This window comes from Zerene cesonia, chromosome 14 (genome assembly GCF_012273895.1).
Source record: "Zerene cesonia ecotype Mississippi chromosome 14, Zerene_cesonia_1.1, whole genome shotgun sequence".
NCBI lineage: Eukaryota > Metazoa > Arthropoda > Insecta > Lepidoptera > Pieridae > Zerene > Zerene cesonia.
This window is the reverse complement of record NC_052115.1, coordinates 7,837,776-7,863,303: the sequence shown is the minus strand read 5'-3', so window position 1 is coordinate 7,863,303 and position 25,528 is coordinate 7,837,776. Positions and strand designations below refer to the sequence as shown.

General features: G+C 33.6%; 1 protein-coding gene across 3 annotated transcripts in view; it reads right to left on the bottom strand.

Annotated features, from left to right (window-relative positions):
* Positions 1–9,471: 9,471 nt before the first annotated feature.
* LOC119831779 (zwei Ig domain protein zig-8-like) overlaps positions 9,472–25,528 on the bottom strand; it is a 137,187-nt gene continuing 121,130 nt past the window's right edge. For 2 of the 3 annotated variants that reach the window (XM_038355280.1, XM_038355282.1), the window contains exons 4-9: positions 22,389–22,567; positions 21,347–21,463; positions 20,430–20,523; positions 19,979–20,106; positions 12,485–12,653; positions 9,472–9,935 (exon numbers count right to left, since the gene is read on the bottom strand). In XM_038355280.1, the coding sequence (XP_038211208.1) occupies positions 9,835–9,935; positions 12,485–12,653; positions 19,979–20,106; positions 20,430–20,523; positions 21,347–21,463; positions 22,389–22,567 (788 nt within the window). In that variant the 3' untranslated portion in view covers positions 9,472–9,834. The remainder of the gene's footprint in view (positions 9,936–12,484; positions 12,654–19,978; positions 20,107–20,429; positions 20,524–21,346; positions 21,464–22,388; positions 22,568–25,528) is intronic. The other variant, XM_038355283.1, reaches the window with a different exon arrangement.

The window sequence follows — 25,528 nt, the reverse complement described above, 5'->3', positions numbered from 1 at the left end:
ACGTTACCGGGCGTTACACTTTTTCATGAGTGCCTCCGAGCCGCAACCTAATTTAAGACGTTGTCACGTCAAAAAGTCAACATCCATCCATCATTGTTATAGAACACATCAATTTATAAGCGAGATATCGACACCTGATCTCTGCATGAAACAGGTCAAGGCTGCTTCGTCAATACGCCGATTCCGCAGTGTCAATGATTTTGCATGAATATGTATTCCTTTGTGAGGCGTATTGGCTGAAACCTTGCATCATCATAGCATGGTCTATTTAGATCCAATATAACCATTCAAATTATCATCACAGTTTAAATTATTTTTATCCTATAATTGTGTGAAACATGGTTATTCTACAACGCCCAGTTCTCAATAGGGAGTTGTAAATAAAACGATGACGTCACAACGTCACGCATTTTGAAAGATTATACGCTATTACCCCGAAATTTTGTGGTTATAGCGTATAATCTTTTTTTGTGACCATGATTTTGAATTTTGGAGGAATTTTATAAATTGACATAAGAAGTTAAAGGTATTTTATAAAATAACATCATAAGAAAATATCATTTAATTACTCGACAACTGACTCCTTGTTTAAGTATTTTGTATGTGAAGGTATTCCCAGTTTTAAAACAATAACTATACGTAATAAATAAAATCAGTTTGCTGTTAAACATGGATAATCATCCTGCATGAAACATGTGAAATTTACTTATTAAGAAATGAATGAATGAATTAATTAACGTGCAATACTATACTTTTTAACTTAGATTTAGAGATTATTTAAATCCAGATACATCCGGCTGTAACCGGGTCTAGACTAGACTTAGTAAAAATGGCAACCCTAAAAGCCGCAGACCACATAGTACAGGGTATCTCGCAAATAAAATGATACGTATCACTTAGGCATTTGAAAGGATCGAATACAAAGCAGTGTTGAACTTTCAATTGTGGTCAGCTCAAGCTTCATATTGAATTCCTAGCTGTTTCAGTAAAAGCTATGTAGGGAGTTACGTATTGTGCTAAGGAATTAATTGATCTTCTTTATCTGGGGTCTTTAAAACCAGTTGCAAATTTAAAATTTATGAAGGAGATAATTCATGGCGACAGAGGATAAACGACATAATATTTTATAAAAAGTGGGTCTATCTTCATCAAACATCTGTTTTTAAAAGAAACAATATGGCCTTACAAAGATTTAATGGTCGCTTTGTATTGTAGCTTATCACTTGTCTTAAAAATAGAATTTTATGGCGATGGACTCACTAGCTATATACCGTCTTAGCTCTTACGGTCTTTGATGCTTAGATTATTTTATGCTACGATTCATAGTTATTTAAATAGACATGCTAAAGAAAATCCTACTAATATTATAAATGTGAAAATTTGTGAGGATGGACATTAACAAACATACATACACATACAGTGTATGTGTATGTACGTTTTTTACTCTTTCACGCAAAAACTATTGAAACGATTGCAATGAAATTTAGTACGTAGATATCTGGACAACTGGAATAAAACATGGGCAAATTTTATACCGATATTCCTACGGGATACAGATGTGCGCGGGTGTAACCGCGGGGCACTGCTGAAAACAAATGAAGTTTAATAAAAGGCTTTCCGACCATGACCATCCCAGAGCAATAAAAAACGACAGGAACCGCAAGGCACTGTATTAGAAAATGGATTATTCTTCTTTTATAAAATGCATATTTATACCCAGCTAAATATTTCACAACTCCTTGAAACTGATACTGGGAAATAAACAATCCCTGGCGTTTCACAAAACAATGGAAGCTTATAAGAAAAAAACAAGTCATATTCTACGATTGGTCGTTGTAAACAAAAACAAACATTTCAAAATTGCTTTAAAACTATGAAGTTTAAGCTTTGTTTACAGCATACAAAGGAAGGAATTATTTATTTATTACTAACAAGCTCTCTCGTCGAGTGACAACGAAACTTGACTTTGAATACAATGTAGGCTAATGTTTTATTTTCCAGCGTTTACAGAGTGTTATGGAGGCCTGGGATTTTGTGACCGTGAAAATTTCTTTACGATGTTTGTGATGCTTTTTTAAACCAAAATCTTATTTGTGTGAATTTTTACAAGGGTTTATGTACGTGTGTGTGTGTGTGTGTACGGAATGTCACAAAAAAGTATATTCAAGAAACTGGATACTGAGAAACTAAAGTCCATAATCTGTGTATATAAAATAAAGACGCGTTAGTTATACTATTTATAACTTAACAACGGCTGAACCGGTTTGATTGATATTTAGTACGGAGGTAGTTTGTGACCCGAGATATGACAAAGGATATACTACTTCACTATGTTGGGAAAGCTCCGGGTCAGCTTATATATTCCTTCCCCTACGCGTAACAGATCGCGGGCGGAGAGCTAGTATAATATATATGGAGGCCTGTATCATGAATAGTACACATAAATAAAATTTAACAGTGTACTCTAAAGTCGGTTAAGACATTCTTTCAAGTTTTTGCCAAAAATTTGTAGTTAGGGGTTTGTTATGACTTCTGTTTCATCATCATTATCAGTACATATATGTTCCCATGCATCTTATGAGGGTACAGGCCATAATCCACCACACTGGCCTAGTGCGGGTTGGCAGATGTCACATGTCGTCGAACTTTTGATTCTTGGACATGCCGGTTTCCCCACGATGTTTCCCTTCCCCAATTCGAGCAATAGTGTTGCATACACATGTGCACGCAAAAATAACAGTTTCGAATCCCCCATTTATCGATTTTAAGTCCGAGGTCCTCACCATTAAGCTATCACCTTTTTAAAACATAATACACCATAATATTATAATCACATACTTACTACAATCCCGTGATGAGGGTGCCGCTAACCACAAATCGGAGAGAAATCCTTTAAACCTCTAAAGAGGGATCTTAATGTGAATTAATACGGGGATTTAAATACTACATTTGAATTCAATTTAATGCAAGCAGTTTTTGCTGGGTCGTTTATACTTATGGTATTAACTATCTGTAACCCGCGGCGTCATTCGTGCGGTACCCGGATAAAAAGCAGCCTATTAAGACTATAATCTACCAATGTACCAAATTCCATGCAGATACTATAAGCTGATTTTCACACCACATAATCTATTACTCTATCATAAATGTAGTAGTTTTTGTGATTTCACGTTTAGTCTTTCGCTTTTATAATATTAACGTACATATAATTCCTTTGTTCATAAACTTTTATGACGTTTTTGTCCCAACGCACGTCTTACTCAATTTATTTTTAGATGATTTCAATATTTCACTCATTGTTGTTTTATTATAATGTCTCGCCGGTCGTGTAATGCTTGTGAAACTTACAGTTTTTCACACGCTGATTATGTAAAACACTCATAAAATCCCCTACACATTTTTTTATTAGATAAATTCTAATAACCCTATATGAAGGCCTATCTAGGGGATATCTTTAATTGGCCTCCTGCCCACCTTTGTTATCCTTACGCACGCTTTTATTTAAAACTAGCTGCGCCCCGCGGTTTCACCCGCGTAAGTCCGTATCCCGTAGGGATATAGGGATAAAAAGTTGCCTATATATTATTCCAGTTGTCCAGCTGTCTACGTACCAAATTTCATTGCAATCGGTTCAGTAGTTTTTGCGTGAAAGAGCAGCAAACATACATCCTTACAAACTTTCGCATTTATAATATTAGTATTTAAGATAATGTTTTCATAGGCATAGTGTCGATGTAACAGGGGCGGTATGTAAGCGGCTGCTTGCGCGAAGTTAGCGATAAAAACATGCGTTTAAAAACAATCAAATAAGAAAATCTGTATGTCGTTTTGTTATTTAAGTATTTTTTGACGAAAGTACGCAAGCACAATTCACTGTTTCATGCGACATAATACACTACTGGTGAAACTCCTTGTATTAGTGGCTGGCAATCCAGATGTCGAAAGGGTGTCACTGAAAATCAGTATTGAGGTGTTTTTCCTCAAATATACCGAGTGGCATCCTTTTTTGGCGCACGCAACCACACGTAATCTATATTTATTTATTTCTTTTTTTTCATTCTATTATTGTTTTTTTGAAGTGAAACTTCTTTAGAATCGTTGTGATTTCAAACCTGATGCAACGGAAAAACGACAGGTAAGAGACACAAATACAAAAATGTGTAGAATGAAGCTGGCAAAGAATGAGACGGAAATATACATACTATTTTATATATATTCATCTATCTATATCTCATTCTTTTGTCGATTTACTGAAGTTTCACTTCTATCGTGTGTGAATCGCACACACACCTTTTTTTTCAGTTCATTTTTTTATTTTTATGTATTTTTACTATTTGTGTGTTTGTGTGTGTTAAAATAAATGGTTCTTTCCTTCTTTTCTTTCTTTCTATTATACAGGGTGTCCAATTTAATATAGGGTGTACTTTAATACATATAATTATTATATCACAATTCCATTCAGAGGTCATCCCCGCATGCAATCTTGTGATAACACGGTTATAATAGATATCTAATAATAATTAAGTGCAAAGTTATGAACCGCGGTTTGCGGTTACATATCAGATGGGATTGCGCTCGTGGCATAGAGTAAAATATAGATGTGGCATTTATTTGAGTCAGTAGATTGAGTGGGTAATAATATTGTTTACTAGCTGTTCGCCTCAGTTTTACCCGTACATATCACTCAGTATAATTGCAGCTTTCTAATGGTCGAAAAATTTTTGAAATCGGTTCAGCCGTTCACGCTTGATGGCGTGAAAATAGGGATTCATTTTTATATCTATAGATTTAATTTTGCATAGCATTGTCCAGGTTATATATGTTCTTTCGAGCTGTCGTAATTTATATCCTCCTAATCGCTACAAAGTATGAAGCAAAGTCGCTTCCCGCGTCTGTCCCAATGTATGTATGTAAGCTTAGATGTTTAAAACGACACAACGGATTTTAATGGGGTTATTTTTAATAGATACGAGTAATTCAAGAGGAAGGATTTTATATGGATAAATAATACTTATTAAACTAACAATTTAACACCGTTTGTGTATTCTGTTCTGCTGTGTAGAAATTGCTCACGTTTAATGTCTTTTATGAAAATTGCTTCATTTATTTTAAGAAAAACCCAATTACGCAACCAAAAACGCCTTTAACTGTAATACATATTCAATTCAATTGATGTTTTCGCTGCAGTCTTGCTTAGTGGATGTTAACTTAACACTAACTAGTAAACTTAGCCTCTCTTAGTCGAACATACATACCTAACTCTGGCACTATTCATGCTAATACTAAAATGAGAACTATAAGTATAATGTTACTTCCGTATCTACGAAATAATCTTTGCTACCAAATACGTGTATGACGCCGGTCATTCTGCGTGTTTGCGAATGAATTATCATAATAATATTCACTGTATATTTGATGTAATTTTCCGCTCACGCTGTAAGCGAATAATAGGGTTATTAGATTAGCTGTTGGCTGCGTTGCAAAACTTTATATTTTATACAAAACTTGCTTGCGGCTATGCGGATCGAGTTTAACTAGACGGACACAACTTTATTTGTTATGATACTCGTGGTAATATTACAAATCGCGAGGTGTTTTTTGATGTGAATGTTTTATTTGTTTAAACTGTTTCATAATATGTTTGTGCTGTTTGATACAATTTGGTATACAGTTTTTGTTCTAGCATGTTCTTCACGCTTCCAAGTCCATTTCTTCTTTCTAGGCAATCCTTTAATTATCCCTTATCCCTTAAAAGTTGTGATCGCTAACCATTAGGCGAAACACCAGCTCAGTTGCCCGCTTAGGGCATAAAAACAAATCCTTTACTAGCTGAAACCTGCGGCTTCACTTGCGTGGTGCCCGGACAAAATATAGCCCATGTGTGCACATTCTATAATCTTTCTCTGTACCAAATTTCATATAGATAGCAACAGTGGTTTTTGCGTAAAAGACTAACAAACATCCATATTCTTGCAAACATTCACTTTATAATATTAGAAGGATGAAATAGGGTTCACTAAAACGGATCTGAATTTATCATTTAATATAATTACTTATTTGAGAATGGAACTTTATTGATGAAACCATTAGAGACAAACTACAGTGTTCGCATTCGTTGGAGAGTCATTACGATATTAATAAAAAATCTCTCCTTTTAAATAAAAATAGAAATATAAATGCAGGATTTAACGAAAATGAAACAGAACACTCGTCTGACGATTACTTTATTTCCTTAATATTTAAACATTACATCGCTATGGGAAAGTTAAAATACTGTTTGAAACAAGCATTATAATCAATGCAGATTTTTATTAAATGAACAATATTTAACTCTATATCCCATATCCTGAATCATTTTTATATTAATATAATTATTTAGTTATTTTGTGATGCCATTTTAGCAATATACATTGGTTATTAATTTAAATAAGTGAATATTTACAGTATTCCAGCTTTCCATCATAGATATTATTTACACAACCGTAATTTAACGTAAAACCAAACAATTGCATGATAATTACAATCTAAATTACCTTAAATAATTTAATTACTCGTACATTGTATACTTTAAGAACTTTAATGTAACATGGTCTAAATCTAATTCAATAAATGCGTGAAAATATTGAATTGGCAAATGGAAATCGTTATATATCTCAAATAGTAATATATTTACATGTAAATGAATAGTTTTCTATCATCCCTGCTGTCTCTAAGATATTGTGGTTAGCGTTTGCATGTGATGTTAGGTTTTTGGTTTGATTTGTCATGATCCAAAAGGTCATTTAACGAGGAATATTGTCTTAATATCATCAAATTTCTACAAGTATAATAATAATATATTGCAAGTTGCGTTGGGACAATCTAACGTTTTAATCTAAGGCGAACAAAGTGAAACACAAAGCAAAAATTTATTATATGATCCCGCCATATTTCGCCCGTTTTAAAAGCTAATGTAAGAAGACGAGGGGCAAGGAAAAAAAAATGTTTACGATTTTCTTACATATGTATTGTCAGTATTAGTATATATATTATGTGTATGTATGAATGTAGAAACATTCCTATCTGTTTTGTTTTATAGGTATACACATATATACTAACACTAGATATGTGTAGTATTTAGTATCCACTGAGTCATGCTAATGCGCCAACCACTGAACTAACAAAAATAAACCTTATCAACAAAAAAGGTCAGCGACGCTGGGCGGATGGGGACGGGGGGAAGGTACCACTCCTTTTTTCCCAGGATACTAAAATGGGGACAACAAAAAGATCCTAAGTCACATACTCTCTATGTTCACTTCAAGCGGATGAAAACCCATGGATAGAATGGAATGGAATTTTCTCGTTTATGATAAAGATAATGTTATGAGAATTTAAGTTACTAAAATATTATTGTACAAAGAAACACAAAAGAATATACATTATTGAAAAACAATAATCACAAATCAAATAAAAATTTCGTTCCGCCATGAAAATTTAATTCGTAAATTTCTAATGACTCAGCCAAATCCGTCCGTTTCTTCTCAAAACGGGACAATTAACTTGAAAGTTTTCGAATATCGTTTTAAAAATCAATTGAGTGAAAAACGTTTTTTTCCGGCAGCGCAAATACATTGCTGGCTTTGTATTGGAGTCTTGTGTCTCCCTCCATTGATAGGAGTAATGGAATACATACTGAAATTGCATTAACTCAAGACATTCTAATGTATAGTCAGATAGGTACAGTTTTTGCTTTTATACATTGAAGTATACACAATTTGTTATTACGTTTTACGTTAACGTCTAACTCATTTTAAGCGGCAATCTTGATTGGATTTCGCTTCTTTGCTAAATTTAATGTCATGATTTTTTTGTCTAATGGAATGGAGGATTTGACACGTCCGAAATAGTTATTTATCACCCGGGAAAATATCTTTGTCATTTCCTTATTAACGTTTTAAAATAATAAATTACAAATTTTCATTTGGTCCGGTCCAAGCGTTGCATATTACGCCTCTCAATCTTTAGCACTAAAACCATTATTATTTTACGTTAATTCTTACACTCAACATATCTCCATTTGTGAATTCAATAACTTGCAATTAAAATTAATTACACTACAACTTAGTTTATTATTTACAAATGTATTAACACCGTCATCCATACAATAGATATATTGAAATTAAGTATTCAATCAAATAAATGATATCTTCGCCATTTCGAAATATTCAGAAAATACTTCATTTCTGAAAATTATACATTCGACTTGTGAAACAGGAAACAGCTCATGCGTTTGAAAGAAGTTTATTGAATAATGATTATCTTATTAAAAAGTCGCTTCCCCCGACCACGCCCGGTTTAACACGAATAAGATTATAACCTATTTCGCTCAGTGACAATATAGCTTTAAAAGTTTTAAAATCAGTCGAGTAGCTTTTGAGCTAAATTTTTACAAAATAAACAAGCAAAGAACACTATCATCACTTAAGTTAGTATATTAAGTGACTAGGACAGCCATTAAGCAATGCCCCTTGGCCTTTGGGCTACCAGACACGATTTTAAAATAACCACATCCATATATTCCAATATCTTCAATTCGCATCTCAAAAAACAGCACAGTAATCACTTGACCTAAAATATAACAATAAGAAATAAAAATTGTGAACAATATGTCAAGAGTCGGCTAAGAGAAAGCTTTCGATTCGCCGTGTATCAGAGTGGGCCATCGGTGTGACGTCACAGTGACAGAAAAGTGGCCTTGACCTGCTTCATTTACAATTTGTATATCAAGCCCTAAGAAAAATGGATGACAAATTTGAAAAATCGCCTCGTTGTTCCAATGTCCTAGTATAAAATTCAAGTCGTTATAATCCACTTTCTTTACTGAAAACGTGATCAACCTTTTCCTACACAGTCTTTCTTATTTGTATAAAATCCCCTGAGATCAAACTTCACCAACCACCGCACAAAGCGGACCATCTGTATCTCTTATTTTATCCCATCTTCAAGTCTCTTGAAGCTAAGAACTTCATATATATTAAAATTAAATCATCCTTTAAAATTATAACTAATCTCTCTAGGATACATTGGCTAACTTGTAACCTCAAGCAAACCAGTGGCTAGGGAGTACAAATCTCGTGACAGGATAACTTCAATTTACATGACATATCTTTGTTGGATCGTTAGCCATGTTTTGGCATTGTCTGGGGATTTGTTGACGTGCGTTGTTATTGGTTAATACAATTCGGATTCGAATTTTGAAACTGTTTGCAATGAATTGGATTTAATTTTCCGTTTTCCAGCTCGAAGGACCAATTGAAACGTTTCTTGGCTGCTTTAAGTGATCGTGGTGTTAAATTTGAATTAATAAATGATAGAATATTTGAAAGAATGGTGGTTAAGTGGCTTTGTAACCATTATATATATAAGAAAATGCAGCAGACAACATCAGTTTTATAGAATTATTGTTTTTAATATTCTTCTGAATCATAAGTATTCCTTAATTATAATTTATGTATCTACTTTTCAGTATTTATACATCGACAATTTTTAGATAAATTTTTTATTAATGAACAAACTAATTGGTCATATCATACTTAACATTAAAATGGCGAAGATATTTTACAAATTTTATTATATAAGACGTTTACTAACCCTGATAAAAATTATACAATATTTATTCCTAAAATAAAATAAAGTACAAAAGGGCTGTCTGAAAAAGCTAGGGGTTCAATGCAACATTTAATAAATTGAACTACAATAAAAAAAACGATGGTCTCAATTTCTCAATTGCTTTTCCTAATCGTGCCAGCCCTAAAAAAAATACATATGTTAGAAAGCTAATGTATTCAAGTACTAGCAACCCATAAGGGCTACAATGACGCTGAGTAGGGCTGCCGACAGTGGATACTGCAAGCGTAACTGACCACCGTGTTGCATTGCGGCTGGGTGCTCTCCTGAAACAAAGAAAAACTTAGAATATTCTGTACGTGTTTATTCTATGATATTTTTACCCCCCCTCGGAGAAAAACGGTAACAATAGCCCTATATACGTTCCATATACCGGTACAATATAAGACTATCTACTCTTATACGAAAATATTGATAAATTTTCGCATATTTCGCTCATTTTTCTAGTTTATTTATACGAAAGTATTTAAGTGATTAATTTATCATATCTAATCATTAAATAAGAAAACATAATCATAGAGGCATTCGCTAGTAAAAAAACCTCTTATTATAATAGTTTTTAATGAGCAATTTTAAAAAAAACAATTCTAATGTAGATGTTGTATAAAAAGTGATACAGTTTTATGGTGTTATTTGAAGTTGGGGTAACCTTAATAACTATATATGTTTGTACTTTTTGTATCAAACGGAAATTTAGACCTGTATGAGCCTGATAGGGGATATGGCTCTAAAATCTTCTCACTCTCCTGAACATGATGCTGTAGATATCCTGCTATTAATATATAATAGATCTTTTAGGAGCACCACTCTCAAGCCAGATTCAATGGCGCCATAATATGCTCTAAAATCCAATTGGAATATCCCCTTTGCTTTCATCATGCAATTTGATTAATGTAGAGATGCATATAGAAGCGATTAGTGTTCGTTCCTCGTTGCGAATGAAATAATTAATTTATACTACGTGGCAATGCAATGGTGTAGTTGAGAATTAGGGATATTTAGTTTGCCTTTATAGGGAATATTACTGTGATATATTTGGACTGTTTGATTTTGTGATTTCTAATTAAATTATTTTGACACTAGCCGACCGGACAAATGATGCCTTTCTCTTATAATTTTGGGATATTAAAAATAGATGTTAGCCGATTCTCAGATCTACCCAATATGCACACAAAATTGCATGAGAACCGGTGCAGCCATTTCGAAGGAGTATGGTAACAAACATTGTGACACGAGAGTTTTATATATACCGAGAAGAGATTATATATTAGCAAGGAAAGTTTTTGCTTACGGGTAACTAATAATGATATACTAGCTGTGACCCGCGGTTGAAACCGCGTAAGCGTGCTACGTAACCGTATCCCGTAGGAATATCGGTATAAAAAGTGCCTATGTGTTATTTCAGTTGTCCAGCTACCTACGAAGCAAAATAGTATTTTTATTTACCAATAGATGTCAGGAAAAAAAACAAGGAATAAAACACGAATATGACATTATTTCAGTTGTCCAGCTATCTACGAAGCAAAATAGTATTATTATTCACCAATAGATGTCAGGAAAAAAAAACACGAATAAAACACGAATATGACATTTTCTGAAAAAAATTCCTAGCTAGATCGATTTATCGCCCCCGAAACCCCCTGTATAATAAATTTCATGAAAATCGTTGGAGCCGATTCCGAGATTCCAATTATATATATATATATATATATATATATATATATATATATACAAGAATTGCTCGTTTAAAGGTATAAGATATTCATGATTAAATGATATATTTTTTAAGGTAAATGTATGTATGTATGGTAATGTTAGGGTATTAGTTCAGATTGCAATGTTGTAAACATATTATATTTTTGACGGATGAATTTCATGTTCTTCTTCACACCATAAAATTTATAATGAAATCTTTGAAATATATGTCCGGGCTTTTAAGTGGTGATTTGCGACCACGTGGTGACTGTTTGGTACCACGTGGTAAGCGATCACCGTCTTCTTTTAAGAGATAAGGGATAAAGCAAGGATTGACCACGGGAATAAAATAATGGAGGGTGAGGAAAGAGATTGTAGTACTATAAGCGATTAGATAAAAAATATGCCAGCTACCCTGGAACATAATTTATCGTTTCATCAGAAATTAGAGCAGCCTAAAAATACATTTCACGAAGTTTTATACGAAAACCTATAATATTAATATCCTTCGTAGCCTAGAAAAACAAACAATTATCCAAATTAAACGAAAACGTGTTCCAATACTATCAAAGCAATCTAACATTTTACATGTGAGTTTAACAACTTGGGAACAAAAACTATAAAAATTTTATCGGCAAAAAGTTTCGTTTCGCTTTTATCGGCGAAATGAAATTCGCGTCAATTTACTGTTCATTTTTGGGAGCGATCCAGATGAAAGTTTTAGTATTGAAAAGGTTGATACTAAAAGTAATTAGAATTAGTGTTAAAAATACTTCAATCGTTATATTGGATAGTGTTTCTTTTTTAAATTACATTTGAATTTCAACTATTTATCTGATAAAGCCTAGCTGGAAACTGCGATGTAAAAGCGTGGTAGCCTATCCACTAATCCAGGCTATAATCTATCTTTGTACCAAATCAGATCTGTATATATGTGGTAATAAACATATGGATGTAAGAATATATTGATATTGTAGAGGTATTTATTTAAGAATAGAAAAGAAATGATTACGGGGTGGGAATAGACAAAATTTTTTCATTGTTTAAAAAGTCTCATTTATAAAGCATTTGAATGTTGTATATGCTAAAGAAATATATAAGATAAGAAGGTAAATCTTACCACTAAGTACATGGACGAGAACTGATCTAGGGTTTGCGTTGGCTGGCGCGCAGGTGTACCTCCCGGAGTCGGATCCTCTCGCCTTCTGCACCAGCAGGTGTGACGTGGTCATTTCCCCTTTCTCCGTGATCACCGACACCCCGCCGCGAGGGGAATCGTAGTTTATTTCCTGGTAAATAAAAAATGGTAAAAATAAATAATTAAAAAAATGTCCTGCACTTATCTAAATATATGTAACTCAAGTGTGACTGACTGACAGTGATCTATCAACGCACAGCCCAAGTCACTGGACCGATCGGGGTGAAATTTGGCATGAAGATAGATGTTATGACGTAAGCATTCGCTAAGAATGGATAAAATAGTGCGAAGCTGCGCGCAACAGCTAGTTATATATAAAATATTCAAATAACTCTTAAATCTAAACCAGCGTAGACGGAGACCTTATTACTTAAAGGTGATCTGTTATATGTATTTATATAATTGGATTGTTGGTATATTTATAACGATGGAATAGTGCTGTAATATGTAAGCAAGACGTAATAAATAATTGATCATTAAAATCTTAAGGCCGCTCATGCATTATCATTGTATCCTATGCGAAGTTTACTAATTTCTTAGTGCAATAAATTTGTTTTAATTAATGAAATAGTAAATAGTGTTTTTTTTAGAGCGCTCGCAAAGTTGTCTGCCCAATTTGAGCAACTTTTTCTTAATACTATGTGATTAATACATTTAGACTAATGAAAAATGTTATTTCAAAGCCAAAACCTATAGTGCCTTCTCAGTGAGCCATAAAAATGCATAAATTGTGGAATAGCAAATATATTATGATAGATATATATATAGGAAGTGATACTGTTTTTAGCTCCACCATTATCGGGGAGAAAGAAAATCATTAGTTTTTCTTGAACGCTATATAGAAACAATCTACATAGATTCCCGGAAATATTTTTAATTTATACGATATAAGAGTATTTCCTTATCCTAACTCAACCAAAAAGATATAAATCTATTTCCGTACCTCAATATTTTTCATAAAAATTACAAGGTACAAAACACATAAAGGGTATTTTTATAAGAGGCTTATTATCGGTTCCTTTAGAAAATACTTCAGTAGCAGACGCTTGTTGAAGAAGGACATAAGTCATGGACATATTTGAAAAGGGTCTGAAACCCTACCTGCTATCTTGAAATGTAATACTAATACGTGACTAGTTTTTTACCGATCGCGTAAAGGTGAGTATTGTTATGTGCTCTTTGTATGGGAATATTGGTTATAACTCGATAGTTATAATATTGCAAAGGTGGGTTGGATACGTGGATCGCTATCCAACCGTCTTTGTACGTGATATAGTTATAGCCCATAGCTCTGAGTTATCATGAGTTAACATATCTAACGGTGAATTTTTGAAATCCGGCCATTAGTTCCTGAGGTTAGCGCGCTTAAACAAACAAGTATAGATTTTTTTTTTTGATTAACTAGACTTCCGCCCGCGGCTTCGCTCCCGTGGAGTATACGGTTTTGTACATAATGGAAGCATGACATTTTGAACGACTTTACATGCTTTTAACTCATCAACTGTATACTTTAGTCAAATACCTACTTGAAAACCTATATTTAATTTTAAAGGCATACCTAATGACATCATTTTATTGTATATTTGTGAATTTATTTTTTTATTATTAACATATTATGAACGCACATTTTTTAAATATGAGCGGCGCGGGTATCAGATAAGGCCCATCTCGCCACTTAGCTGTGGATGCATTGCGGAGACCAGATAAGTATTTTGAAAATTTCTTAATATCCGGCTCAGGAACGGAACATCATTTCGGCAATTTCCTGACTCGTAAATCGTTTAATATTGTGCACACAGAGAAGTCAAGGGTTTTTTTTTACGATCTTAAAAAAATATATTCCATTTTATGTTTTGCGTATCAAAGATCAATCCCTCATTTTTCCAAGTTTTAAGGCCATGCTTTTGTGTTTGGCATTATTTTGTCGACAATTATAATATACTGAGGAAAATTGTGTATTCATTTTATAAGTCTTATTTTTTCCAACCCGGGTTTTGACCTATAATCTACTTGATTATTTTTTTTCATAATTTGAAAAACCAATGCACGTGGACTAGCAATTATAATCGTCTACTCATGTACTCTATATTTATAATTTATTTAGTAATTTGCGCATACGAAATTGAAATTAGATAATAAACTATTTTTATAGCAAACTAATGCGTGCCGTCAAATACCTCATCAAATCTATTTAAGTGCAATCAGGTTTAGAGAAACAGTTCTCAGTTTGCAGATCGTTTCACGAACTTCATTTGATTCCTCTTTCTCTAATACAAAAGAGTGAAGCTCACGTATTTTATAGTAATAGGCCACTTTCATATACTTGGCTTGCCATAATTCATACAGCGATTCGTAAGCTATCTTCATTTCGATTTCACGCATGTCTCACTACCTCCGAATCAATTTCTTGTAACACGTATTTGCAATGTTTTATATGAATATCAATATTTTATAGCTTCGATATCAATGTTCGAGTAAGAAAAATGACAGTCGTTTCGACGTGTGTGACGTTTAATGCCTTGGATGCATCTTCTGTGTAAGTTTGGCGATTGCTTTTTCGAATGAGGAAGGAGTGTGACGGTTATCTTTTGAAGCGTGTTATATTGAAGCAATTGGTGTGGAAAGCGATCGCTTCATTCCATATCCATATACAAAGGTAACATTATGTAAAAATTAACATTGTGTTATATCTTCTCGATATATTATATAAATTACGTGTCACATTGTTTGTTGGCGATGGACTCCTTAACCACTCAACCGATTGTAATTAGATTTACACACCGTGGGTAATTTGATCCAACTTTAAAGATATGACAGTTTACATTATTTGAATAACGATAAATGACCCGTTCGAAGCCGTGGCATACACCTAATAGAACATAAATTAATATGACAAATTTTTTAAACAAAACTTGAGCAGTCATTCTTAGAGAAGGAGAATTGTTTTATAACATTGTAACTTCAAACTCGATCTGTGGTGAATTGCAAAATGGTAATTGAAGATGTTGTAGTCAAATACAATGATCGATATAGCATGTTTATGTTCCAAACCTTTCCATCCCTGTAACGATGCTGACCAGAGCGCAAACCGCATTGAGGAAATGGTACGTGTCCAATTATTCATGCTTATGGTTAAGTGTAGGATAGCAGGTAAAACCCAAGCCCAAACGATCATTTATTCAACTAGACATCCTTTTGAATCGTTAGAGTAATTAGATTACTCTTTGCCACCAGTTTAAGATAACATTTCCTACGGTGAAGAGATGGTAAGACACTCCCAAGCTGGTCTTTTTTATTTAATATAATATACTCCTGTTAGTTATACTATTTATATCCCAGAAACGGCTGAACCGATTTTGTTGAAATTTGAAACAGAGAAAGTTTAGAGGTCCTAAACTTTCTCTGTTTCAAATAAGAGGGGATATAGGATTTATTACGGAAAACCGCGGGTCTATCTGTATTTTGACCTTTGACTACGTTAACGAAGACGCAGGCGGAAAATTTGTATTGAATACTACTGTTCGCCCATACTTCTCTCATGTTACGTATATAGCCTATTTCACTCAGTGAAGTTGCAGCTTACTAACGGTGAAAGAATTATTGAAATCGGTTCATTATTGTGTACAGTATTTATTGTGTGAAAATATTACAAACATACAAATATTTCATCCTTACAATATAAGTAAGGAAATAGCTTAAAACTAACTTACATGGAAATATATACTTAATTTCAGAAGTTAGGTACACTGGAGTACTGGCCCTTAGTTTTCCTAGGAATCGACTATACACTTTCCGACAGATATTCGGGTTTCTGAGGGTCAGCCAGATCCTAGCAATATAGGATTTAAAGTTTACTTAATCTACTAATAACATCAGTTTCTTTTATAATTCTTTTCTATACGAAAGCGAGACTTTGTGGAGCAAGTTAGGTGCGTTAATTACATATGTTAATTACATATAATGTAGGTACATAATATATGTTCAGGAACCCGGGCACCCTATGAGGGTTTAGGCTGTAATCAACCACGTTGGCCAAGTGCTGGTTGGCCAACGTGTTGGCAAATGTCACGTGACGTACTTTTGATTCTTTCACATGTCAGTTTCGTCATATTTTCCTACACCATTTTTTATTGTGTGACTTGAAAAATCTATTTATTTTTGCAACTTCGACTGGTCTCTAACCTCCTACATATCTCTTTTAAGTACGAGGTTCTAACCACTGAGCCAACTACGGACGGCTCACGAACACTTATCGGATCATAGAATTTTATCATCATTGGAACGTCCGTGGCGGTTCAACCAAACAAGACAAAAGTCTCGTTTGTCCCAGTAAATATTTAGAAATTACAGACTTTTTAACGGATTTTAAACGCGATTTATTCATTATATTTTTAACGGTTAGCGAACTTATGTTAGCGAGGTTAATAAAAGATTGAATAAATCGCGTTTGAAATCCTGTAAAGTCTTTAATTTCTAAATGTGTAATACTCGCGTAAAATCAAACACAAGAAAATACTAGTAAATATTCTTTAAATCTACGTTATATTGGCGATGTTCCCGTAATAGCTAGCGCAAATGAGCGAAAGCAGTTCAAACAAACTTTAATAGAGCGGTCGCGCGTGGGTCGCCGATTGGCATGTAATGAATATACTGGAAACGTAACCTATATAGTTAATTTGATAGGAATTAACATTACATAATAACGATGACTCGTTTATATGGTAAGATAGATTACAATTTAGTTATTATTTTTGGAAAATGCGTTTATTTTCCACAATATTTAAAAGATTGTAATAATTAATAAAAAACTAAACTATCTTTATATTGTCAGGACTAGACCACATTAAAAATCTACCACACGAAAGGCACCAGCTTTCAAATAAAAAAATAATCAGCCGAATCGGTCAATCCATTCGAAAGTTCTATCATGTTCTACAATACAATTAAGAACCTTCTGCTTTTTTGAATTCGGTTGGAGACTAAAATAAATTGGTTAAAATTCAACATTCCAACGACCCTCGTTAATGTTGCCCTGTACGCATCGTCACCAACATCCATTCGACAAATGTGTAATGCTACAGTAATCGCTCAGCGCCTGGCGACTTTCGAAATTCACGCAGTCACCTCATAAAACGTCACCTAATGGCATACTCGAATAGTTGAGTGTGTTGTTTGATGCAGTATCGATTTTTCCATAAGCACAATAATAATTTACCTTATCGCATTCCAATAATTTAGACTACCCATATAAATTTACTATGCGATCATAACTTCATTGTTCACGCTGTAAAAGTTGGGTAATTTCCTAAAACTAAAAGATCCACTTAACGGCTTCGTTCCTAAATTCCATGAGAGAAATGAGGTTTTTCCACAACCCTTATTATACCTACAACCCCAAGTCAGTACCACGCAAGATCCAAAAGTCCTAGGCTACTAGCTTAGTGAAATACCAAATACAATATGGGCCACTCCGTATAAACTTATAACGCAATTTCATATTGTGATGAATGTGTTTCATTTATTTACATCTCATAATCCTTTCTTCTCAGGACAACTGGTACTGAAAGTTTATTCCGCTATCAAATTTTGTTATATATATTGTTGATTCTTATAAAATATTTCACATAATCTTATTCTTGCTTCTGAGAATATTTAAAAGCAGACATTTGTACAGAATTCAGATCACTCGTCGTAAAATCTTTATTGAAACGCCCGGGAAAGCTTAAGTATGATGCTGTATGAGCAAACTCGAGTCGACATTTTGTTCTCGAATTTTCTGGAAAAATTCAGGAGAACAGCAAAAAGATTACAGGGCGAGATGGGAGACTATATTTTTGACAGCGATGTAAAAAAGATATGGCAATGTGATAGAACAATGTGTGCCGTATGTGAAACTGTTTGAAATTTAACAGGAGAGAAAATGGATATATATTTTTTAATACTTATTATCCTAATAAGTATTAAAAATGTAAAGTATTAAATAATACTTATTTACATTATAATATACTATATATATATATATATATATATATATATATATATATATATATATATATATATATATAATATTATAAATTGGAATGTGTGCGTATGTTTGTTTTTCGTTCACGGCAAAACTGAATTGACGTAATTTTTTAAAAGGTAGTTGAGTATGGAGAGAGACATATGATACTTTTTGTCTCTTTCTAGTGTCGGTGGTAGTTTGCATGAAGCATTGACCAATTTTCATGGTAGAAAGCTAATGCGGATTATATGTGAAAACTAATGTAAGTATGGAAAGTATTTGAATTTGAAATTCTATTTGAATTTTTGGTCCGTTTTACGGAAATAGCAGTTGTGAGAAAAACCATTAAAACAATCTCCAAAATCATGCCCAACGTACCGCTGATGTCACCAGCTCTTGCCACAAATATGGCCTTTATCATCCAGACGTGTTTAGGTATGTCAATATCACACGGCGACTTTAAAACTGGGCCATCAGTTGAACAATGGTGGAGGCATCAATTTTATTTCCTGGCAGACCAGTGAGGTCGTTTTGGCATCGTTTCAAAGGGGGTAAATAAAAACGGGGAAGCTTGCCGATGGTTCTTGAGTTCTGATTGCGTAATTCTGGGGATGTATATCTTATCGACTTCCAGAAGTCTGTTTACACGGAAGCTGTTTGAAATAAATCATGCGCAATTGAAAAATAGACATGTTGTTTTGTGTTTTATGAAATCTATTCTTTTAAGTGATCCAACAGTTCTGTCTACTAGTTCTGAATCTTTTAGAATACATATTTCATTTTCAGAACCTTCATTAGGGATATATAAAATTTATATGTGTAGTATATAGTTTCTGCGCTCGTTTTTTCTGTTCATACATAAATAAACTACTATTTTCATCCAATAACCTGGATATCGAGATTATACGTCGTACGGATGTGCGCCAAAATTTATTGATACAAATGCTTCGAAGGTACGATAGGGATCATAGCACAAAGGAAAATGGAAAGGCTTGGGCAACTTTTGGCTTGCGTACAGATAATATATAGTATAAGCTAGTACGATAAAAATGGGTCTGTTTTTAGATCTTAGAAAATACCATACCTTTTTAATGTATTTTGCCCACTAACTGCGGTTTCTCTTGCGAATCCACGGCCAGTACTTATATAGCATATGTCGTATTTTGATAAATAAGCTATGTTATTGTAAAGTTTTATTAAAATCAGCAGTTTTACGTGAAAGAGGAATAAATATCCATCCAAACATACTTAGACTTTCGCGTTTATAATATTAGTAGGATTGGGATCTTTTGATTTACAGCCATTCTTTAGCTATTTCTTATCACAGACATTTTAAAACGTGTTTTTATTCATTCATTAAATACATTATACTACTCCGCATAATTAGACTGTGGCGCTTATCATTTTCTCACCTCATCATTATGCGTCCACCGGATGGCTGGTGGCGGTTCTGGTGAGTGCTGCACGACGCAGGTCAAGTTGATCGTGCTTTCGGTGTTTATAAACAGCTCTGGTCCACCGAGAATTGTTGTTAGCGGCTCTGGGGAGGAAATATGTCGAAATTAAAGATATGGCACATATCAATGTCGCCTTGAACATGCTCAAACTCAAATATTTATTTATTTAAATACTAGCTGCGCCCAGCGGTTTATTCAGCGGTATTCCCTTGGGAATATCGGTATATAAAGTTGCCTATATGTTATGCCACTTGTCCAGCTGTCTTCGTACCAAATATCATTGCAATCTATACAGCAGTTTTTGCGTGAAAGAGCAACAAACACACACACCCTTAAAAACTTCGTATTTATAATATTAGTAGGAAAAATTAACAGATATTAATTTTAATGCTGATTTACTACTAACCAACGACAGAGAGGTACATCCGATGGCCGATTGGAGGAGTAGTGCCGACTTGACATTCGTAGATGCCTGAATCTCTTCTTTGTGGGAACCTCACCTGTGGAGAAAAAGTATATTCAATCGAGCTATCGAGAAGCAATAAAAAAAAGTTGAATTACCATCGTTGGAAATCACGACTAATTAAATTAGAACTAGAAAAAGACTAGATAAATTTAATTGCCTCTTTCGATGGTTAAAAAGATGATAAATAATGGATGGATATTTATTTAATTTAGATCGATTTTAATGCTATTTTTTAACACATCGTTCGATTATTATTCATGAAACAATCCGTCTCCAGTGTATTGTCAACAGAATTATTAATATGAAAGCATTTTATCATCTAAATTAAAGATTCCATGGCAAGTCTGAACACGTGCTTGAACTGACTTTAAAAAAAGGAGGCAGTTCTTAATACGACCCATTTTTTTGTGATAATAATCATATATTTTTTATGGGCGATTTTGATGATTTGATTTTATTTGAAAGAATCGAGAAAACGATCATATATAAGAAAAAAAAGAGATCTTATCTGACGATATAAGGTAGTTTTGTAAAAAATAATTGTAAAACAATTAATTATGAAGAAAAAACTTGGCTTAGAAAAGTATTTATAGACAAAGTTTTTAAATGTATTTTAAGTGTTTCTTGGAGGTGACTCTTGTAGGTAAAAACTATGCTCCGAATCCCCGGGAAAATTATTTTTTTTGCAAATTATTTTTCTTTTATACAAATACACTGAAAATTTATAAGCGGACAACTAGCAGGATTGGCATAATTTAATTACAAATCACGGAATAAATTCAATATACTAAAAAATATAGTTTTGAGTATCAAATACGCGTGTAGGATGAAAAAGGTATATAGAAGTTAGTATTCACTTTCAGTATCCAGTCCTCCGTGTGAGGGTTGTGAACGCTGATGAACCTCTGGTCAGAGGTGTACGTCATCCTTCCAGATGTCAGCAGGTGGATGTCACGGTGCCTTATCCATGATACCTGGAAGTAACTTATCATTAGATACACGATATAATTTCACAGCTTTCTTCTTTCTTATTGTTTTCTTGATTATTTAATGTTACGTAAGATAAAAAAAGTAAAGTCCCGTGTCCCCTAGTGGGGTATGGGGCAGATGATGTACATCAGTTTCACTGATCGATTTTCTGACCAGACCAGACCGAGACATTTTTTTTTTGTGCGTTCCCACCGGGAACCGAACCCAGGACCCCTCGGTTCTACGCTCACGCGTTAACCACTGTACTAAGGAGGCGGTCAAAACAGGCGGTTACGTAAGATGATGTGTTCAAATTTCTTTGTTTATTATATAAAATACATTTGTATATACTTATTACTTATTACTCGATGTTAATAAGAGCAGTCTACAAAAATCACGTTATAACAACAGCATTGTCGTTGTAGAAACCGAACACACGATATAATGGTGCAAAATTTAACTTCAATAATAACTATTATAGGGACGTTGACTGTATTTGCTGTTTATCAGATTTTACGAATATATTTTACTGTGTTTTGTTATTCTCAACGCGTATGAATACCTATTATCTTAAATTTAAAATGCTTACCCACGTCTCTCTAAATGTTATAATTAAAATTAAGCGCTCGATTACTATATAATATGCCCATATTCTCTTCCTTACCCTTCGCAGTCCTTTCCCTTATTCCTCTCTTCAATCCTTTCTAATCCCTTTCCAATTTGTAGTCGGCAATCCATTTGAAGAGGCGTAAGGTCCGCAATCGACCTTAAACTCTCCAAATGTTCATGGGCGGTGGTAGCGCTTACCATTAGGCGGCCTATCCGCTCCATTGCAGACTATGGTATATAAAAAATTACATGTATATCTTTTATTTGTGTTTCTTACTATCCTTTATATTCACAAATAGATGTCCATTTTTCACCACGTACCGTTCTGTTCCCAAGATTATGAACCCGGCAGTTAAGTTGTGCTGTCTTTCCCACTAAAGCAGTGACATTCTTGGAGTACGCCACGTCGAAATAGGGGCCTCGCTGCGCCAGCCCCAACTCAACATCACTGTACCCATCTTGCACATCGGAACCCAGACCATTTGTGTTGTCTGTACAACCTGAGAAGAGAGAATTTTGTAAACGTCTGTAAGATTTTATGTAAGTGTTTTAAAAACATTACATACCTATATTATGTAGAAAATTATCTGTGAGAGTATAAAGGGAAATATCGCATGTAGTTATTTTAATTATCGCCCCGGTTTTTCAAACCGGAGACGTGGCAATTAAAATCTAATTCATTCTGTACGATCTACTAAAAAACGGTTTTCCATTATAGAGACCGTCTATCTAGAAAATGATTCTATGTTTTAAAAGAATATGCAAACTCAATTAGTGAGCCGAGAATAAAATCTCTTTCCAATTAATTATTATATTACGTAATAAATAACAATCATTTACCTTTTAACTATCAGTTTTCATAGCAAGCAGGTACCAGTCAATATTCTATGGACCAATTCTAATGGACCAATGAAATCAATTTCCTATCAAATACAAAATTAATCACTTCAATCAGTTGAAAACCCACCAAGTTATCGAGTCACACAACAAATAAATACAGTCGACGTGAAAAACTTCTTCGCTTTTTGGGTGAAACATTTTATGAATATATAAATCTATACATCATACTCAACTTGAAGATATTTCCAATCACTGGTAGCGATAGCTACTGTATATTCCTATATACTCATACTTTACACCGACCTTAAATTAAGTTACGGTTGAGTTACGTTGCTATAAATCTTTCAGTTGGTTGTCTGGTAGAGACCACATAGAAACAATAAGGCCGATTTTGTACTGTATCTTCTTGTTTACGTGTAAGTTTTGTTTTTGTATTTTATTGATAGCACAATAAAGTCTTTAAATATGTAAATTCCTAATCATAAGCTGCACAATTCGGCTTTCACCCGAATGGAACTATCTATTTCATCACCCCTTTCAATTTTATGGCGGAGATGCAAGCTAGTGGATCCTAATGTAAGTGATCACGACCGTGGTAGCACTGGTGGTGTTAAAGGTGCATTGTATGTTAAGTCAACTTATTGAAAGGCTTGCCGATATATTATCACATAATAATTGATTTTTTTCTTTAATAATTTATTATTCTCATTTCATTTCAGGCCACAAGCCGATAAAGTGTAAATAAAATCTTATTCTAGTGTTAGTAAATATTATATTCATACATTTATTTACATATTTTAATTGTATATAATTCAATGTTTACTAAACACACTATTAAAACGATTTAAAACCATATTTGCTCTCTCAGCTCATAAATACGGTCTGTAATAGCAAAAATACATTTACGTTACATAGGCTTTTATTTACTCGTTTACAGCTAGAGTATTGTAATTACAAATTATCTCAACTAATACGTAACAATCCATTACCTAAGCTTTGATGTCGAAGCTGCGTACACAATATTAATTTATTAACGTACTGTGTTTAGTTCAATCAAAATTTAAACAAACAGAATATGAAATTGGGGCTTTGTTATATTGTCGTACAATTTTTAGAATTGTTATAAGCAGTAAATTGTTTCAAATTGAGCTGAATAATAGCTGAATAATATAATACTAGCTGCACCCCGCGGTTTCACCCGCGTAAGTCCGTATCCTACAAGGATATCGGGATAAAAAGTTGCTTATATGTTATTCCAGTTGTCCAGCTGTCTACGTACCAAATTTCATTGCAATCGATTCAGTAGTTTTTGCGCGAAAGAGCAACAAATACACACACATCCTTGCAAACTTTCGTATTTATAATATTAGTAGGATAATTGGGTGTCGTTATTTTAGTAACGCGCTGCTGTGTATAAATTTATTGTATTTTAGTTAAATATATGTATAGGATCTAAATAAAATTCTCAAATAGTTTTTTCAAATACTAAATATTTGAATCGTAATGCAAATTTTATGTATAGAGGACTTTATATCATAGAACTTTTTGAGCTTTTTTGAATTTTTTATATGTTTAGTCTTTACATAGCAATAGTTAAGTAATAATAATAAATTGTTTTAATTAATGTTGAGACTTCGCTGTTCACCTGTATATATTTGTCCATCTGACTGTATGTCTGTCCGTCGGTCCTTCACTAGGCTGTATCTCATGATACGTGTTAGTAAGATAGTTAAAATCTTCTGAGATGCGTTTCTATTTCCGCTATAACAACAAATAGTAAAACAATCGAGGTTGACCGGTCAAAAATTGGATTGGTGACTATTTTGGCAGGTGTTATTTAGCTCATTTGTACGGAACACTTAGTGTCTCGAATCCAACTCGCACTTGACCGATTATTTTTAATTTAAGTTTATCTTTAGGCTAGACTACTGAAAATACTTTTACAATACTCTAATTTATCAAATTTAACACGTTTCATATGAGAGTTGAAATTGCAAACTCGACTATAAATATCACGAAACATAGTGTATGTACACAACAAGAGTTGGGCATTCATTTAGCCTGTTATCAGCCGACTTCAAAAAAACGAAGAGTAGTAAATCGACTATATTTTTGTGTTTGTTACCTCGCAACTTTATACTGAGTGAACTGATTACGATTCTTTTTTTCATTTGAAAGCTGGTGCCCGCAATGTGATACCATTTATTCCAGTTTGAATAATATGAAGACGTTTAAGTTTGATACCAAAAATAATTGTTTCAGTAGTCACCTATTTCTACAGTCCGTCCTAGCGAAGCGAAGCAAAAACGACGCCACAAAGAGCTACATCAAAACATAACCGAAACTTAATATAAGTGAATTACGTCATTACGACGATCTCGGACTTCAATCCGAATTTAAAATAATGCAGAGATTTAAAAACAACTTTATACGAAAACTGGGATCAGTTAAATCCAAGCAGGATTACATCGTGACCACTTTAATCAAGACCTTCCATTATATGGAATGACTTCCAAAATTTCACCAGCATTAGATGGAAAAATTCGAGTCGTAATGGTTGCGTGACTCCGAACGCTTTTGTGAATCCGTGCCGCGGAAATTAAAGATAAATGCTTAAGTAT